A 19,847-nucleotide genomic window follows, 5' to 3' on the forward strand; every position below is an offset into this window, starting at 1 on the left:
AAGGGACTACACCATGAATTTTCATAGGTCCGATTGTGACATCACAATCAGGACCTACTGCTACTGCTGTGCTGAGTGGGGGTTGGGGAGGGGTGGGCAGGCCTGAGAAGGAGGCAGGAGGAGATGGGAGAGGGTTGGGGAGGGGTGGGCAGGCCTGCTGAGCAGGAGGTGGGGAGGAGTGTGGGGCCAAAACCTTTTGAAAAACGTTTTTTTGGGACACAAACAATGTTATATAAATTATTTTTAAATGTACAGTGTAGAACCTTTAATTCAAATAATAACAAAATGAGTCTATGTTCTGTCTACTAGTTACTATAGAGTGTTTTGGTCCATATTCGGACTTCAGCCTTATCCTCTGTGAGGAGAAAAAAGCAGTTTCAGTTTTGGTGAAGGTTTTCCTCAAATCATGATCAAGTGGGGGCGGGGCGGCGGGCCTTACGCGCACCAAGGCCCGCCCCCACTTGATCATGATTGGAGGAAGGCCTGTCTGTAACCTACATGAAAACTGAAACTTAAACCCTACCGTTAAGTACTGTATAAATTATATTAGAAAACATACATAAACCAGACAATATTATGAAACATACATAAACCACTGTAGCCCTATTTTATAACTTGGCTATTTGAAAATTGGAAACCTGAGGTTGTCTAGAATCAAACAATGTCTTTATCTTTGGGCTGCGTCTAAATTTGAGCGTGCTGCAGTCACCGAAAGACAGTCTCGACCACGTTCCAGTCAGCAATCCCGGAGGTGTCATAGGGGTAGAAAAGAAAGTAAGAGTAAGGAATGCATCTGTTTGGCTATAGCAGTGGTTCTCAACCTGTGGGTCGGGATCCACAGAGGGGTCCCCACATTATTTCGGGGGGTCCCCAGATGATTAACTTAATGCACAACATTGTTTTCTCACTCAATAGTAAACAAACCAATATAAAGTTTAAGTGTATTGACATTCCTAAAGTGATTTAAAAAACGTTGCCAAAAAGCAACGCTGGGCCTTGCAGGGTTACGGAATTTTTAAAGCCTCTAACATGACAAATTAAACATTGGCCAAATTGTCAAATATTAGAGGCAGAAATTGTGAAAATACCCGATCTACATGCTCACAACGCCTCGCAATTTTCACAATAGAACCGTGTTATACGAAATGTATGCCTCAAAGTGTTTGTCAGGGGGGGGGGGGGGGGGGGGGGTGTCCCCAGTTAAAATATGATTATTTTGGGGTTCACAGCCTGAAAAGGTTGAGAACCACTGGGTTATAGAGTAAAAATCTCCCAAACAAGGTGCTCTTTGGTGCAAAGGTGACAAAATAGATGTGAAAAAAAGGTTAGACCAAGGCACTCTAGGGAGAAAGTTAAAAAGCCTTCATTTCAGGGCTAATGGATAGCAAGAATATTAAAAATGCACCTACGCGTTGTGGCATTTTATGCTTTCTTCAGGGTGACTGAAACAATAGGGGGTAATGAAACATTGAAAAAAAGGTCCTATTCTGGTTTGGCACAAAGTAGTGCAATGCAAAATAGAGGGCGCCAGATCCCTTAGAGTCACACCCTACCACTACTTCCTGTTCATCCACAGAGCATTGATTCCATTAGATTAAAGTGCTTTCTTTTCACTTTTCTCAACTTGTATTACTTGTCAAGATACATCTTATTTGTCTGCCTCATCTTTTTACCATCCCAAGTAATAAAAGTTGAAAGAAGTGAAAAGAAATCTAATGGAGAAAACGACTAGAATCAATGCTCTGTGGATGAACAGGAAGTAGTGGTAAGGTGTCACTCAAAGGGATCTGGCGCCCTCTATTTTATATTGCACTACTAAAGGAGAATAGATGCCAACTAGAAACATAAATAAGGGTGTTCCGCATGGACCCCTCCTAGGGCCTCTACTAAATATCAAGTCCAATAGAGCCACTGTCACAGTCCAAGCTGTAGGTCATTTCACAGGAAGCACAGTTCTCACCTGGTAGGCAGTGTGCAGCACCCGTCTGCGGTCAGTCTGACCTGCGTCTCGTAGCTGTCAGAGGGACAGCTCCCCTGGTGGACGGGAGGACACTCCACAGCACTGCAGTCCACGCTGTAGACTGGTAAAACAACGAGAGAGCATGATTAGAATGACATCGAAGCTGTGAACGGCGTGCACACACATGGTGCATGGGCGTGCATGATCCGTGCACTATGAATTATATGGAAGTCTATGGAGACTAGCTGGGGGCATCCTGGCACTTGGCAGCCATTTTTTTTAAAGCAGCGAATGAGTTAAGTACAGTACTTAAGTAAATGTACTTAGACACTCTACGCCAGGGGTTTTCAAAGTGGGTGACGGGGAACCCTGGGGTGCCGTGACGGAAGTCCAGGGGTGCCGCGAGATCATTTGATAATATTTGGAATTTATTTGGTATCATTTTTAACTTGAAGTACAACGTTATTTTCAGTCAGTTCTAACCAAAATGGCTGTTATCTCAACGTTTTCCTCGCAACATAATCACTAAAATATCGTCACTGTCGCCACTGGCCTTGGTACGTACCGGGCTTGCACTCGTAGAGGTCGCAGCACTCCCCGGGCCGCCCGGTGGCCTTGGTGACCAGGATGGTGAGGTGCCCCGGCTGGCACAGCTTGCGGAGGCAGCCGGACGGGCGGCACACACAGCGCGACGGCAGCGGGCAGCACTGGCCGGCCGGCGCGTAGCCCTCGATGAGCACGCTGTCCTCCGGGCACAGCGGGGAGAACTGCACCTCGCAGCGGGCCTTGGTGCAGTCCGGACGCGAGTCTGGTGGCACGCACGCACACACACACACACACACACACACACACACACACACACATACAAAGATATATATATAAGATGTGCACAGATTTTTCAAGTTTTTTTCAAAAAATAGCAGATCTACAAGCTCGCAGCGCGGCACTCGGTGCCGCGCTGTGAGTTTGTATATCTGCTATTTTTCAATAGTTATACCTCAGGGGTCTTCAACAGGGGGTCCGGGACCCCTAGGGGGTCCTCAGAGTTACTACAGGGGGTCCCTCCAAATCTTTGAGTGATAGAAAAGAAAAATTGTCTCCTTTTTTATATTAACCATTGAACCTTAGTGTCCATATTCTGAGAACGGTAGCCAAAAATAGCAGATCGGCGAGGCGTTCTGAGCTTGTAGATCGGCTATTTTCAGCAAAGAGGTTTGGTGTAGAGGGGGAAAAGAGCAGACTAAGTACAGACTGAAAGGTCAAGTTTATTAGGTAATGAAGGCTCAAGTGGTTAAATATCTGAAAACACAAATTGAAATGAATCCAAAATACACTGGTTGTGCTGTCAAACAGTGAAACTACTATATGGAATCTATGACAAGATTGTGGGGGTCCCGGTCCCTACTTCATCTCTCTCTCAAGTAAGGGGTCCTTGGCCTGAAAACGTTGAGGACCCCTGTTATACCTATATAAATATAATAATACCTTTTATATGTTATAATGATACAACTACACACACACACACACACACACACACTGTTAGCTGACAGCGATCAGCACTCAATCACTCACAGAATGCTGAAAGTAGGCTGCCTGCAACCAGCGATACTTACGGAAGCACATTTTGTGTGCATTTCTCATCTACGGACTTACGGAGTATGACAAGCGTGTGTGTGTGTGTGTGTGCGTGCGTGTGTGTGTGTGTGTGTGTGTGCGTGCGTGCGTGCGTGCGTGCGTGCGTGCGTGCGTGCGTGCGTGCGTGCGTGCGTGCGTGCGTGCGTGCGTGCGTGCGTGCGTGCGTGCGTGCGTGCGTGCGTGCGTGCGTGCGTGCGTGCGTGCGTGCGTGCGTGTGTGTGTGTTCCCAATGGGCTGCACATATAGAATTAAAAGTGACATAATGTAAATACAGTAAATGATAATAGAACATGCAGTATGTGATAATAAATCGGTCCACCAGTGTGCAAGATACAAGCTGGCTGCACACTGCACTGCGTTCTTTCGTTGCGTTTTGGAAAATCCGAAAACCTCGAAAGCATTTTTCAAGCCAAGGAGTGAGAGAGAGAGAGAGAAGAGAGAGAGAGCAAGGGACCGTGCAGTGGTGACAGTTGCGAAAATCTGAAAAAAAAATCAACCCGGGTCCGAAATTTTTGACATAACGTGAGGTTGATTTTTTTTTTCAGTAGTAAACTATATTTATTCTACATCAATTAGTAGACTGTTATTTGTATATTCTTTGTTGTATTCTACGACCTATATTCAGCACTTGTACTGTAGCATTAGAGCTGCAAATTAACTCAAAGTGTTACAAGACATCAAGATACATAATTATAAACCATGTTGTCACCTTTTCTCTAAACTACCTCAATTATGTAATGCGATCATTTACATCCGTGTTTTATGTTTTATGGATTAAACCTGTAGAGAAAATCAGTTTGACTGAAACTCTACTCTATAATCATAGAGTGAAGCACTTCGGATATAGGTGCTCTAATTGCACCATTTACTAATAGCTGTAATAGTTGTTTTGTAATGAATGCATTGAGGCATTGGTAGTACTAAATGATGGCGAGTCGGTAAGCACATGGACCCTAATTAGATCTTTAGAGTTATAAGAAGTCTACACAACTAGGGAATGTAGAAGACATTATATTTTAACGTTTGCCTGTTATCTCTCCTATCCAATGATAACACAATATTCTACGTTTTGGGGTCTGAGAGTGATCAGACGCCCCGGTTTCAAGTTGTGTGTCCCGACAAAATATCTCTAAAACACTAATAATATGTCCCGGTTTTCAACGTTCACTACGAAATTGTCCCTGTTTTCGCCAGAATTAAAATAATAGTAGCTGTTTTCAGTGGTTGCATAGACATTCATCATGTTCTTTTCATTAAAACATGCTCACCTAAACAATCAGAAAACATGAACAAGTTCATTGCGTGTCTGAATTCAACGCTGAGACTGTTTGCCAATCACTCACTGCCTGCATGCAACCCTGTGGCGTGTATGTGCGCATGCACAAACGTTAGAGAATGGGCTCGCGCGTGCGCATTGCTTTGGGGTTCCCGGTTTTAGGCAACAGTGGTTCACGTCCCGGTTTGAGCGGCTGATATGGTCACCCTAGACCAGGGGTTCCCAAACCTTTTTGTCTCAGGGCACCCCATAAATATTTTTTTAATCCGAGGCACCCCTAGATTATAATTTTCACTCCCAGCACCTTATATTTATAGCATATCGTCGTTGTTGGGTGGAAATCTTGTATGTCCAAAACCGTTTGTTTTGTATTTATCATCTATACAATGTACTAAACTAGTGAAAACAGCCGATCTACAAGCACACAACGCCTCGCGATGCGAGGCGTTGTGTGCTTGTAAATCGGCTGTTTTCACTAGTTTTGTGCGACAGTCTTGTATGATGAAGCAGGGCTTTGCTTTACCAAAAGACGTACACATTTGAAACTTGGAGAAACGAGGTTTCTGCCCGACAGTGGCGATATTTTAGCTATTATGTTGCGAGGAAAACGTTTGAGATAATAGCCATTTTGGTTAGAACTGACTGATAATAACTTTGTACTTCAATACTAAATATTTTTTTTCAAGTGTCCAAATAAATTCCAAACAGTATCAAATTATCTCGCGGCACCCCTGGACTGCCGTCGCGGCACCCTGTCACCCACTTTGAAAACCCTTGACCTAGAGGCTAAATCAAATGGTGGTCCATGGCTCAGATGCTGAATAAACAATGGACATGGATATGGAAAGGGTTGAAAATAGGGGTGTAACGATATAGTAACTGCATCGAAAAATCGTTTTTAACTTAAAACAATCTAAGTAGATCGAAATGAAAACACCTAAAATGTAATCGTATCATTTGATTTTGTATCGTATCAAATCGGTAGTGCAAAGAATCGATTGTATCGATACTACCTTTTGTGCATTGTATTTAGCATTTTTAAGAAGAAACAATGAAAAAGAGGAGTTTAATTACTCCTTACCTTTCCATATAGCTACACTGGTCTATCGATACATGTGTGTAATCTCTGGGTTCATGTCAAGGTGCAGGTTTGTCAAAGTCCATGTATTTGGCAGATTATCACTGTGTTTACTTATTATCCATAATAATACATGTTTCCCTTAAAAACCTGCACTATCCACACCTTTCACATAGATTTAATTTCTTTGCTAAATAGTTACTATATCAATTTTAAATCATTGAATCGAATCATATATCATATCATATCATATCGCCATGAATGAACCAATATCGTCCATGTGTCGTATCGTCAACCATGTATCGTGATATGCATCGAATCGCTATTAAAATGTATCGTTACACGCCTAGTTGAAAACCACTGTGTTGAACTATAAACAATATAGAGCAAACATGATGAATACATTGAAGGAACACATTATTCTTATTCCAACTCCAGGGCAGGAGAGGTTAGAAGGCACTTAGAAGCTCAAACTCTACACCTGCTGTAGAATGTCAAGAACCACACACACACACACACACACACACACACACACACACACACACACACACACACACACACACACACACACACACACACACACACACACACACACACACACACACACACACACACACACACACAACCACATTATGGCCTGTCAATCACTCTGAGCTCATCTCATCCGAACTGACAAAGTAATCCACAGTGCGCGCGCGCGTACACGCGTGCAATTCCACAGCCTGAGTGTCAGAGTGCGTGTGTATCCGCTCTCACGTTTGATAGCCTATATGTGTGTGTATGTGTCTATGCATGTGACAGTCTCTGTGTACAGTATGTGTGTGCGTGTGCGTGTGCGTGTGTGTGTGTGTGTGTGTGTGTGTGCGTGCGTGCGTGCGTGCGTGCGTGCGTGCGTGCGTGCGTGCGCGCAGCCTCAGGGTGATAACTATGAACTGACAGGATGATGAGAGATTGTCAAGAGCTGGAGCGCGCATGACACTGACACACACACGCACGCACGCACGCACGCACGCACGCACACGCACACACACACACACACACACACACAGATAGAGTATCTCACACATACAGTCTTGGTCTATCACAGCCTAGCAGAGAGGAACAAAGTGCAGCCCAGGGACAAATAAAGAGTAGAAATCCATAGTGGTGTTGTACACTTGTTTCTCCGCTCCGGACCCCGGCTGTATAAAATGGACTCTTTGTAGGGTAGCGAGGATGGTCTATGGCAGCCACTTACCACCAAGGCCAGGGAACGTGTCTGTGCCACTTTAACCATTATTTAACAACTCATTTACCCCCATTTTAAGACCCCTTCTGAGGGTCCACACCGCCAGGATTTTGCCTACCTTTAACGTGGGCGCGCGCGTGAATCCATTGCGCGATGGTTCACCGATTCCATTCACAATACGATCCAGTCACGGTAAGCTACAAAACCCAACAGCCTGCCATTTCCCAAAGCGAAACCGATTGAGCCCAGCGTGGGTGTTGCATAACATTATACCGGATGGGATTTCGGCAGACAGGATACAGGCGTCGTTGTCCCGCCCCCCCATTTCCGTTTTGGAAGATCTGGATCCGTTTTTTGTGAATAGGGCCCTTCCATAGAGCGCTATGGACGGCGAATCGGCGATCATACTTTTTTGTTTTATAGTTATTAAAGCTAATTGATAACTCGTCATACTAGTCATAGGCAGAGTGGACCCATTTATATAACTCGTCAAACTAGTCATAGGCAGTAAATGAGTTTAATAAGGGTTCATATTTTAGAAAAAAGAAAATCGTTTTAGTGATTTTAACCATTTTGATGCATGCAAGTGGCTAAATATGTATTTTTAGGCACAGTAAGCCCATTCCCAAGATGCACCGCAATCTTTCATGGCCAGATGTGACTTATGGGGGCTGGTGTAAATAGTAATAAAGAAATTGCTGGATTATTGTGTCTAAAAAGACATATTTAGCCATTTGTACGCATGTCCCCACTCACTGAAATCAAAATACTAAAATCGTTAAAACAATAGAAAGTAGTAAATGAAAACATTTTAACAGTCAAATATGTTTCACTAAAATATGAATCCTTGTTGTAAAAAAAAAAAAAAAAAAAGTTGTGTTTTAACCATTGAGAAATAGCAGATATACAAGCTCACAGCACGGCACCGAGTGCCACACAGCGAGGTTGTAGATCTGCTATCTGCTTAAAAAAACCCTCATGTTTCTATCATCCGTGGTTCTCAGACATTTTCATTTCCAGGACCCCCAAAATGATAGGTGTTTAGCCGCCGATCCCCAAGTAGCAAAGGTTTGAGTAACAAGTAACAAGAAGATTTGCACACATTTAAAAACAAAACAAAAAAATAGCATATCTACAAGCTTGTTTATCTGCTATTTTTCAATAGCTAAAGTATAAAATAATTCCAGGTCATAATGGGTTAAAGACTCACTTTTTTATTGTTATTATATTTTGTTTAGGTGTGCGAACAAATATACGTTAATGTGTGGGTCCTTGACATGAACATTTTTCAGAACCAGGGGCGTCAATTTTGTATGGCAGGGGTATGCAGCTGCCATACCCTGGGTCCAGGGGGGGAAATAAAAGCTACTTTTAAATATAAATTCATGAATGTCTCTTTGTCTATCTGTGCTAGTTATTATGTTGTTAAATTACAGTAAAATAACTATAAATGCAAAATGTAACAAAATGGTCAATGGTATTATAATTGTATTCTCCACACTTGTATTCTCCCCATCTTGACAGAATGGTATATTCCCAGGTTCCGCAGGTCAGCTGCACAGGTGCAATGCATTATTGTTAATTGTGGCACGTTTACTAACATGCCAAGTTTAGCTGCACTTGAACAACCGTTCCAGGCTGCCATATCCAGCCCAAGAAACCATTGAAACCCGGGGGAAAAAACGGACAAAACCCTATTTTATTTTTTATTTTTTCATGAGGACTCCCATCTTTGCCATACCCTAACTTTTGCTGAACTGACGCCACTGTTGAGAACCGCTGGTTTAAACAATGGAGTGCGTTCGGAAACCCGCACCGGGTGTGTGCTCAGTGTAGTGAGTGCAGTGGGCGTGACGTTGGAGAGTGCGTTCAGTGTGGCTTATTTACGAACTACCAGTTTTACAGGCAGCTGTGTGCTTTTTCACTTTCTGAAAAACAGCAGTTGCTGCTGAGTATGCTAACGTAACATTGCTATTAGGAGATGTAGGTCTAATTCACAACATTGGCATACCTGCTGTTAATTTACATGTTGTGAAACTATCAAGCCCAAACGACCAATTAAGCTGCAAGTGCTGTATTTTGCGGTTATTTCCTCCATTGTTCACAGCTGAGAAGCATTCGAGACACGGCCATGAAAACCAACCAATCAGAACACCGCACCACACCACCACACCGCCAAACCCCATCTTCTGAGTAGGGTTGGTGAGTGCGTGCACTCAACACACCAGTGCGCCGCGCACTGGATTTCCGAACGACAACGCACCAAGTGCACCGAATAAACGAACAACAACATGGCACACCAGTGCGTTGAGTGCGCATTTCCGAACACACCCAATGTTAGGAAGGAAGCTCAAATGAGCACTGCAAACACAACCACCAACATTTACCCAAAACTTGACAGAAAGAAACAAGCCCGGGGGCACAGTGGCGCAGTGGTTAGCGCTTCGCCTCACAGCTAGAAGGTCCTGGGTTCGATTCCCGCCGGGGGACACTGTGGGTGCTGGGGGCGTGTTTCTCCCTCCGCGTCATCAGCGCCCACACCCTAGGTGGGGTCGGCGATAGGGCCTTTCTGTGTGGAGTTTGCATGTTCTCCCCGTGTCTCCTTGGGTTGATACCCTCACAAAAACATGCAGTAATCCTGGTCTCAATAATGCCTCCCCCTGGCCAGCCGGGGCGCCTGATGGAGGGGAAAGGAACTGGTTGGAATAACGTGTTCCTTCCACGCGCTACGTCCAAACCAGGGAAATACCCCCTGTCAGGTGAAAAGAAACAACTTGGACTACTCATGCATAGAAGGAAGCATGAGGTCAGTCCGTTGTCTCCCCAGGCACGGCAGAGGGAGAGCAGAGCCCAGGATTACATAGGCAATTGGCACTGGGTGAAAAAATGGGTTGCAAAATCGTGGGATAAAAATTATTAAAAAAAAATAATAATAAAATAAAATAAAAGAAAGAAACAAGCCCAAAGCCACTCATAATAAGAAGACTTGGCTACACTGCATGCTTACTATGACATGCCACCAAATAGTAGCGCTAAAGCTGTGGTTTTCAAAGTTGGGTCCAGGGGGTAAAATGTGTCAATACACAAAGTACTAGAAAAGTATGGACGAAAGAGAGCCCAAATGGTTTCTACAGACATGTTTTGAAGACAGTTTCTCTGCAAATTCAAATCTGTATCAAATACATATCAATGAGGGCATAAAAAGAGCACCTCTTCACTATAGGGTTGATGAGGTGTTTAACCCATTTAGGCCTAGGATTATTGAATGCTCTAGCTATTGAAAAATAGCAGATATACAAGCTCACAGCGCGGCACTCCGTGCCGCGCTGCGAGCTTGTAGATCTGCTATTTTTTTTTTTTTAAAGTCGTGAAAATGTGTGCAAATCTTTGAAAATATGTATTTTCAAGCGAACGTTGGTAACTCAAATTTTACTTCTGGGGGGTCCCTGGAACTAAATATTTCAGGGACGAAAAAAAAAAAAAGAAGTTTGAGAACCACTGACATAGAAACATAGGTTTTAAAAAAAAAAAAAAACCTTAGAAGGATTCAAAAGACACTTATAGAATCGGGTCAAAATTGGGTTCACGGTTTTTCAGAAATAGCAGATATACAAGCTCGCAGCACGGCACTCGGTGCCACGCTGTGAGCTTGTAGATCTGCTATGTTTGAAAAAAGTCGTGAAAATGTGTGCAAATCTTTGAATTTATGTATTTTCAAAGCAAACGTTGGTAACTCAAATGTTGCTTCTGCGGGGTCCCTGGAACTAAATATTTCGAGATGATGGTCGGTGGCCAAATACATGTCATTTTGGGGGTCCTTCACACGAAAGTTTGAGAACAACTGACATAGAAACATAGGTTTTTAAAAAAAAAAAACCTAGAAGGATTCAAAAGTCACTTTTAGAATCGGGTCAAAATCGGGTCAAAATAGCAGATATACAAGCTCACAGCGCGGCGCTGCATGCGAGCTTGTATATTTGCTATTCTTCAATAGTTAAAGCATAAAATAACAGTACGCAGTAGTGCATACCCCGTCTAAATGGCTTAACCCATTTAGGCCTACAATTATTGAATGCTTTAACTAATGAAAAATAGCAGATATACAAGCTCACAGCGCGGCACCGAGTGCCGCACTGCGAGCTTGTAGATCTGCTATTTTTGAAAAAGTCGTGAAAATGTGTGCAAATCTTTGAATATATGCATTTTCAAAGCGAACGTTTGTAACTCAAACTTTGCTTCTGGGTGGTCCCTGGAACTAGATATTTTGAAATGGGGGTCCGTGGCCAAATAAATATCATTTTGGGGGTCCTTCACATGAAAAGGTTTGAGCACCACTGACATAGTAGTCTCTCAAGAACAGACTAACTGAGCTCCAGTTAAGTGAAAAGGACCTTTTCGTTGACGATGGCTGGCCAGATTGCTGACATAGAAACATTTCCAAAAGTCTTCGAAGGATTCAAAAGACACTTATAGAATCGGGTCAAAATTCTAATTGTCACGATTTTTCAAAAATAGCAGATCTACAAGCTCGCAGCGCGGCACTCGGTGCCGCGCTGTGAGCTTGTATATCTGCTATTTTTTTTATATTTAAAGCATAAAATATTGCGTCATAATGTGTTCAGGCCTAAATGGCTTAATTCCCAGCAGTGACACAAACAGGACAGGACGCTGTGACATTATTTCCATCGGTGACTCCTCTCCATGCTGGGTGACACCGCCGCTGCTGCTGCTAAACCTTTTCCCCTCTCTGCTCCCTCTACCTGCTGTTGCTATGGCGATGATAGCATCCCGTCACGTTGTTGATGTCGGATGAATCCAATCTGGCTCATTATCCGGGCCGGGGGGGGGAAATTGAGCTCACGTGCGCTCAAGTGCACGCACGTTTGTATTACACTACACTCGCGAGGACATGGACATTGTAGGACAGCATCCAAAACAGACGGAAGAAATATAGCTGAAGAATTGTCGCCCCCCAAAAAAAAGAGCTGATCTATGTTGCCTTGTGAACTTGTAGATCTGCTGTTTTCCGTTGCATGACACTGTTACCAACTAAAGATTAGATTCGATGAGATGTACAAGCTTGCAGCGCGGCACAAATTGTACATCTGCGATTCTAGAAGCTTTCTAAAACATATCAACAGCCTTTTTAATAATCTGCATTCTTTTTTTTCCCCCATACATTTCTCTTCTGGGGTTCACGAAACACACCTTCTGTGGACACGCCCTCAAAAGCAACATTCCGTTGCTGTGATTGGCTAGGTGTGTGCAGGGCCACACCCCCAAGGAGCAGGACCCGGATCTTAAACTCATTGACTGCCAGAATATTTAACCAAGCTACTGCCAAACTGCTTGTTTTTCCTTATTTTTTCAGACACAGAATAGGTTCCTATTTATCGATCGTCGATCATGCACATGCAACGCTTTCTCTGCTTCAGTGAAGAAGAAAAAGAAAAAAAAGAAAAAAAAGAAACACGACCAATTTGGCCATGGCAATCCATAGTTATCGTCTATTGAAACGTTACTGTTTTAGGTAAGATGCTTTAGCGAGTGAAATGACGTTGTCAAGCAGCTCACATCACGTGGTGGATCAGCCATTTTCACCACACTGACAGATAGGTATTCTCATAGGCGACACATTAGAGAAAGGACACCAGTCCAGAGCCCTGGGGGGCTCCTCAACTACATGTGGTTTAAGTGGTTAACAGTTAATCTAGCGGATCATTTGTTTTCTATCTATTTAAATTCAAATTAGTATTATTGCCATGAAAAGTGATTTAATTCACTCCTACATTTTTCTATTTCTTGCTCCAGTGGGTTTTTTTCTTCTTACCGTTGTGTTGTGAAGGTTAAGTAGTAAGAGGTATGCAAATACTATTCAAACTGAAAGCTGATGACATAGTGGAGACATTGTGAAAGGAAAAAAAACTGCTTACTTCTAAATAAATGTACACCAACCATGCATAATGTGCCCAGGTCGGTGCTTTGTATTAGATCATTCGTTCAGGACTTCCTCGATACAACTTGTTTTTTTGTTTTTTTGCTTGTATATGATATCAACGACGGATGTATTGTCGTTTGACGGCACATCAGTGTATTTTGGATTCATGTAAATTTGTGTTTTCAGATATTTAACCACTTGAAACGTCTGCTATTTTTCTCCTCTACACCAAACCTCTTTGCCGAAAATAGGCAATCTACAAGCTCCCAAAGCATTGCAGTGCTAAAGTTCTCCGAATATGGACGCTAGGGTTCAAGTGGTTGATATAAAAAAAGAGGGAAAAAAAAAGCTTCTATCACACAAAGATTTGAAGGACCCCCTGTAGTAACTCTTAGGATGCCCTAGGGGTCCCGGACCCCCTGTTGAAGACCCTTGCAGTAGGGGATGAGCCAGGATTTCACGCACACAGATCTACCATTACCTTTACAGTCTGCAAACCCTGTGGTTTAAGCGTGATCATCACATTCATATCTCCACATCTAAATGGGAAGCGCCGAAGCCTGCAACTTGCATTATGTCATTGAGTACAAGCAGTTGAATGTAGCGTTTCTCTGAAGTACTGAATATAACAATATGTCCAGTGGTGGAAAAAAGTACTCAAGAGTAAAATATCAATGCTGCAATTTAGAAATACTCTGTTACAAGTAGAAGTATGGCATTCAAAATTTACTTGAGTAAAAGCATAAAAGTATTTACCGGTATAAGTCCCAAAAGTAAAACAAACAAAAAAATGGTTTTGCAGATCTACAAGCTCACAACGTGTCTTGTGGATCGGCTATTCTCAAATAGCCAAAGTTATACAATAGGGCTAAAGTGGTTTATGTATGTTTTATAATAGTAAAATGTATAACTGCAAAGTAACTAGTAACTAAAGTTTTCAAATAAATGTAGTGGAGTAAAAGTACAATATTTGGATCCGAGAATGTAGTGGAGTAGAAGTAAAATTCCTCAAAACTGTACTTTAGTAAATGCACTTAGTTACTTTACATCACTGAATATGTCGAATGAGACCCGGCCACGCCTGGAAGTGGTGTAACAACGATAGGGTTTAGTCATTCTCTTGAATAATTCTAGCCATCAGAAAAGTTTGAGCTTTAGACTAGTTTTAGTTTACTAAATATCAGTTCACTCAATCAGCAGTTGATGTGCAGTGGAGTGTTGAAACTCAAGGGCTACGAGGATGACTAGCTGTTATGTTCTGTGCAATTATGGCACAAGATGTTTTTCAGATGGGGGTCCGTGGCCCAAATGCATATTAATCAATGTGGGGGTCCTTGACATGGACATGCATGTGTGAGAGGCTCTCTCTCTCTCTCTCTCTCTACCTCACCACTCTATACCTTGCTCTCTAGTAATGTTGACTATGTGTCATTTGCCACTTCTCTCCACCGCGCGCACACGCGCACACACACACACACACACACACACACACACACACACACACACACACACACACACACACACACACACACACACACACACACACACACACACACACACACACAGAGAGTTGTTCTTTTCTCTCTTTCCCTTGGGTAAACAAAATACAAAGTCACATTTAAGTACTGTATTTACTTACACACATGCGCACACAAACACACACACACACACACACGCATGCACACACGCACGCACGCACGCACGCACGCACACACACACGCACACACAACCCCCTCAAGGTTTGTGCGCTGTCTGTTGCCTTGATGAAAAATGCTTGAAATTCAAAGTGGGGGGATTTTCAAGGTTTGGGTCTTCCTAGAATTATTGGATTAAGTGCTTGGATGTATTTGTGAATATTATGTATATGTTTTTGAAAGCATAAGCAGCGCTATTTAGATATGGGCTACATTTCAACAAAATCAGTTCTGCTCTCTCTCAGAACTTTGCCATTAAAAGACACAGACTCCTGTGTGTGTGTGTGTGCGTGCGTGCGTGCGTGCGTGCGTGCGTGCGTGCGTGCGTGCGTGCGTGCCCACAAATACACGAATGCCGTCCTAAAATGTCCCATGTCCTTACAAGTATAGTGATACGAACGGGCACGTTCGCAACACGCACACACGCGCACACGCACACGCACACGCACACACTCACACACACACACGCGCGCGCACAGTGTCGGCAGACCATGGTCTGGGTTGGTTTTTCCCTGTTTAAATAAGAGGTTAAAGTGGAATCAAATGGCAGTGTAGACGCTACACAGGAGACTTGAACTTCAAATCCCAGCGATCACACATCTCTCTTGCCTCCTGCCTGGCCCCACAAACCTTTCCCCTCCCAAACCTTAATGTTCTTTTACAGCAGTGGTTCTCAACCTTTTCAGGCCGGGACCCCCAAAATAATAAGGGATTCACGAATAGTGATTTTTAGTATTCGAATTATTCGACCTTAACCCTTTCCAAGCCACGGGGAGCCCCTTAATATTAAAACCGGAATATACCGGACATCTGAGCAAGGAGTCTCAGCCGCGCCGTCTTTTACCGTACTTTGTCATTAAAACCGAAATAAATTATTTTTATCCGAAAATCGTCTAACCTTCCCTAGTCACTGCTCGTCCATCGATAGCTCATGGCTGCTCTGAGATGAAGCAGAAGTGACGTCAGCTCCATTCCTTCTTCAGCCTTCCTTACTGTCGTCTGTTTGCTGTTTAGATGATTACATTAGCATAGCAGGAGTACTAAAGGCTAAGCTAGCCAAAATGCTCACATCGACCGTTCAGTCTACCTGGACCATATGCTGGGATTATATGCACACGGATCGCGCACGCGATACGCACGGGGAGCAGATGTCTTGGCCGAAACCTCCACTTTATCCCAATGGAGATCCAGATATTCATGGTGAGCAAACCACGTGGGATTGAAAAAAAATTAAAAAAAACAACGCTGCGGTCCAAAAAGGAGGGGTGGCGGGCTCATGTTTATAAACATAATATTATGTCTCAGATCACAATACAATAATAGAAATGTCACGGCTAATCTACCAACAACCATTCTATTTTGGCTGGCAAACTGTTAAAGTATTCGAATAGTCGAATATTCTACAGGACTGGCCAAACTGATATTAAGTAAGCAAGAGGCGAACATTGTGAAAATAGCAGATCTACATGCTCACAACGCCTCGCAACTTCACGCCCCCCCCCCCCCCCCCCCCCTCCAATTCTAAATTCCCATAGACTTTTTTTCATATCGTGTCATATAAGAACTGTGTTCCAAACATAAACAAATGATCTAAGCGGTTTGACTCATATGGATAGGAAGAATCAACTGATGGTGAGAAAACGCTAATGTTACTGTCTGTCAAATTGCCTAATACTGACAAATTAGTTACATTTTCACTAGAAACAGACTGTATCAAATGTTAGTGACTGACTTTCATAAACCATACAGAGACACCTCCCCGACAATATCGCGCAAACCGTTTGTTTATTTTTGGACCACAATGCTTATAAGACGATTTTAACTCATTGACTGCCAAGGCCCGAGTTTCCCGAGTTATTACAGTAGTCCCAGGCTGCCACAGCCCGAGTTTCCCGAGTTGGAAGCCATTTTGAAAAAAAATATATATATATATATATATTTTTATTTTTTTTTCAAAACATTTTTTTATAAAAAAAAAATCTAAAAATGCATCAAATGTATTGGGCATGATCGCAAGTGCGAAATTGCATGTTTAACCCCATAACAAACACATCTTTCAAAATGTCAAAAATGGCTGTTTTGTCTGACTTTGAAGGCTTGTATCTCATGAATGCCTGAACGGATTTCCAAGCGGATTTTTTTGTTTGAAAGCTGTTAAAAAGTACTACACATATGGTGCATGATCTAGGCATGGGCGTGCACGATCCGTGCACTAAAAATTGATCCGTGCACTAGAAATTTAGGAAGGTGGCAGTGTTTGTTTTGTCTGACTTTGAAGGCTTCTATCTCATGAATGCCTGAACGGATTTCCAAGCGGATTTCTTTGTTTGAAAGCTGTTAAAAAGTACTACACATATGGTGCATATATGGTGCATGGGCGTGCACGATCCGTGCGCTAAAAATGTATCTGTGCACTAGAAATTTAGGAACGTGGCATCCTGGTACTTGGCGGCCATCTTGAAAAGGGCATTCAATGAGTTAAGATGACCCGATGTTATTCTCCATAGAGAAATTACTTCCATGAACCGGGGGATGAGCGAGTCACGTCATGACTTCACTGCTCTATTATTCTACCATATATATTGTACAAGTTATTTACCGTAATAACATTATGCTACCATACCAATTCGGGGACTGCCCATAAGTCCGACATCTCATTAGTCTGACGTAAAATTTTATTCACAAAAAAGAGAGAAAAATAAAGTACTGTAATAGAGCTTGCTGTATAAATCACAGCTAAAGACACACGTACTCTCACGGTTAAAACTGAAAAGTCCAGGCTGACATTTAATAACCTGCTGCAGAGAAACTGTGAAATGAGATGAAATGCTCATCACGGCTCCAACTGTTATCTAAGAGAGAGAGAGCAATGACACTGGCTAAATATTCATGGCATTTAAGAAAAGACTGTGACATAATAATAGAGGCTGGGGTGAACCCTAACCTTGGAATGGAAAGAAAGAGATTGCAACTTCAATTCACATTCCTCTATATGCGGCGTTGCAGTGGTTCTCAAACTACGTTTCAAGGACGCCCCTTAAAAAAGGTAGGGCATGTGATTTGTTAAAATAAGTGCCAAATAGCTGTATATTCTGATCATAGTACTCATTGCTATAGAGTATTTGTTCAGTGGGAGTTAGGCTTGTCATGATACTTGATTTCTAACTTTGATACGATATTTTGAAAAATTGCGATACTCGATACCATTTTCGATACCATGCAACCACAGCAATTTTAGCGCAATTTTTTTAATATATTTTTAAGAAAAATGCAGAACTTCTTGAGATGGTAGTGCACTTTTTAAAGGCCTGCTTTTGATGTTTTCACATTCAAAGTACAAATAGGCCTTTAAAATAACTAGGAATAAGCCAAAGTAGGAAGGATAGTACATAAAGGTAACGTTGGTGTAAACCAACAAGAGAGGTAAAAACTGAGTATCGATATTATCGATACTATGGAAAAGTCATATTGAAAATCGATACTATATTCAAAATCGACACTTTTCGATCAATCAATATTTTTGACAACACTAGTGGGAGTCTTCATTAGCGCTCTCCGCGGGTCCCCAAAAAATGGTCCTGAAATCTAAATGGACCTGGCAAATTTGTTCAGATTCTGACCCGTTCCGAAAAACAAAACAAAAAAAGGCTAAAACCAAACCCGAGTAGCCCCGTAACCATTTTGTCCGATTCCGCCCCGTTCCGACTCTCATTCTTTTGTTAAGGATCCATACCCTAAGGGTCGATCCATACCGTTATAAGGAGCCTAACTAAGTTCGGTTCGGCCCTAGGCGAACCCAAATATGGTTCGCATCCCCCGGTTCGGGGGGGCGTCAACCTACTAAATTCGGCTCTACGGTGCTGACGAAATGTTGTGACCTCCCGACTTCATTTCGGTACTCAGCGGTGTCTTCTCATTCATTCAGCCCGGCTTCACGTTCATATTCTCGGCTGTGAATCCAAGGAAACAGCGGTCGTTGGGAGGGAGACACGACGACTTCCAAATGCTTGTGTGGCCGTCTTTTGGGCATCGCAGAGCGGACACAAGTCAGCCTGGCTCTGGCTGGAGACGAAGAGTGGTGGACTGGGAGGTGCGCGACACACACACACACACACACACACACACACACACACACACACACACACACACACACACACACACACACGCCTTTGCTGCGTGTATCGCTGCTAACGCGTCGCCGACCGTTTTAAAGAGAAAAGAAGAGCTTAAACACAACTTTGCTATTAAATTGCTAGTGTTCCGTGTTGATATGTTTTCCTTTTCCACGACGAGTTGTGACTGCGTGATGACATGCATGCAGCAAGGGAGGCGGCACGTCTATAATGTGAGCTTGTAGATTAAATGTTTTTGACAGAGCTCGAGCCGAGCGTTTGTGAGTGTGAGTGAGAGAGAAGAGACCTCACTGGTGCTGCTGCCTGCTGGAGCTGCTACTCACTGGACCTCCAGTCATTCAGTGTGCAGCGCGAGGGAAGGCAATATATATATCCGCCATGCAATGCTCATTCATCGGCCACAAACGTCGTCATGCCACGGACCTCCAATATTTACATGCGACTTCGGCACTAGCCGTTAAGAAAGTATGGATGAAATCACCCCCGAACCTAAATAATTTCGGGTCGGGGCGTCCTCCCGAACCGAAATTAGTCGGCTCCTTATAACGGTATGAAACGACCCTAACCCATGAAATTTGTCCCGAAATCCGATTATTTCCAAGATTCCGAGAGAACCGACCATTTTATGATTATTAAACTCCTTGTGCGTGCCTTTGCCTGTCATGTGCCGACGATGGTCTGTCGCACTGATTGACAGGACTGTCTGAAGTCAGAAAGAAGCTGCAAACTGTATCCTGTTGGATGAATGTAGCCTTATTATTGTCCAATGTTGCTGGTTGCCATGGAATCTATATTATTAACGTCAAAGGGAGAAAGGATCACTTTAGGAGTGTTCCTAAGCAGAAACAGCGAATACACTTCCCGGCACCGGCACCTGTCGCGACGCTGCCGCGGCAGGCACAGAA

At 43.1% G+C, this 19,847-nt stretch overlaps 1 protein-coding gene across 1 annotated transcript in view; it reads right to left on the reverse strand.

Annotated features, from left to right (window-relative positions):
* Window positions 1-19,847, reverse strand: part of crim1 (cysteine rich transmembrane BMP regulator 1 (chordin-like)) — a gene marked incomplete at its 3' end in the record, with an annotated part of 308,756 nt that overhangs the window by 143,017 nt on the left and 145,892 nt on the right. The window contains exons 3-4 of the mRNA XM_080751169.1: window positions 2,526-2,768; window positions 1,961-2,081 (exon numbers count right to left, since the gene is read on the reverse strand). Of these exons, the coding sequence (XP_080607295.1) occupies window positions 1,961-2,081; window positions 2,526-2,768 (364 nt within the window). The remainder of the gene's footprint in view (window positions 1-1,960; window positions 2,082-2,525; window positions 2,769-19,847) is intronic.

This window comes from Nannobrachium achirus, assembly GCF_963921795.1.
Source record: "Nannobrachium achirus genome assembly, chromosome: 20".
In the NCBI taxonomy this organism is placed as follows: domain Eukaryota; kingdom Metazoa; phylum Chordata; class Actinopteri; order Myctophiformes; family Myctophidae; genus Nannobrachium; species Nannobrachium achirus.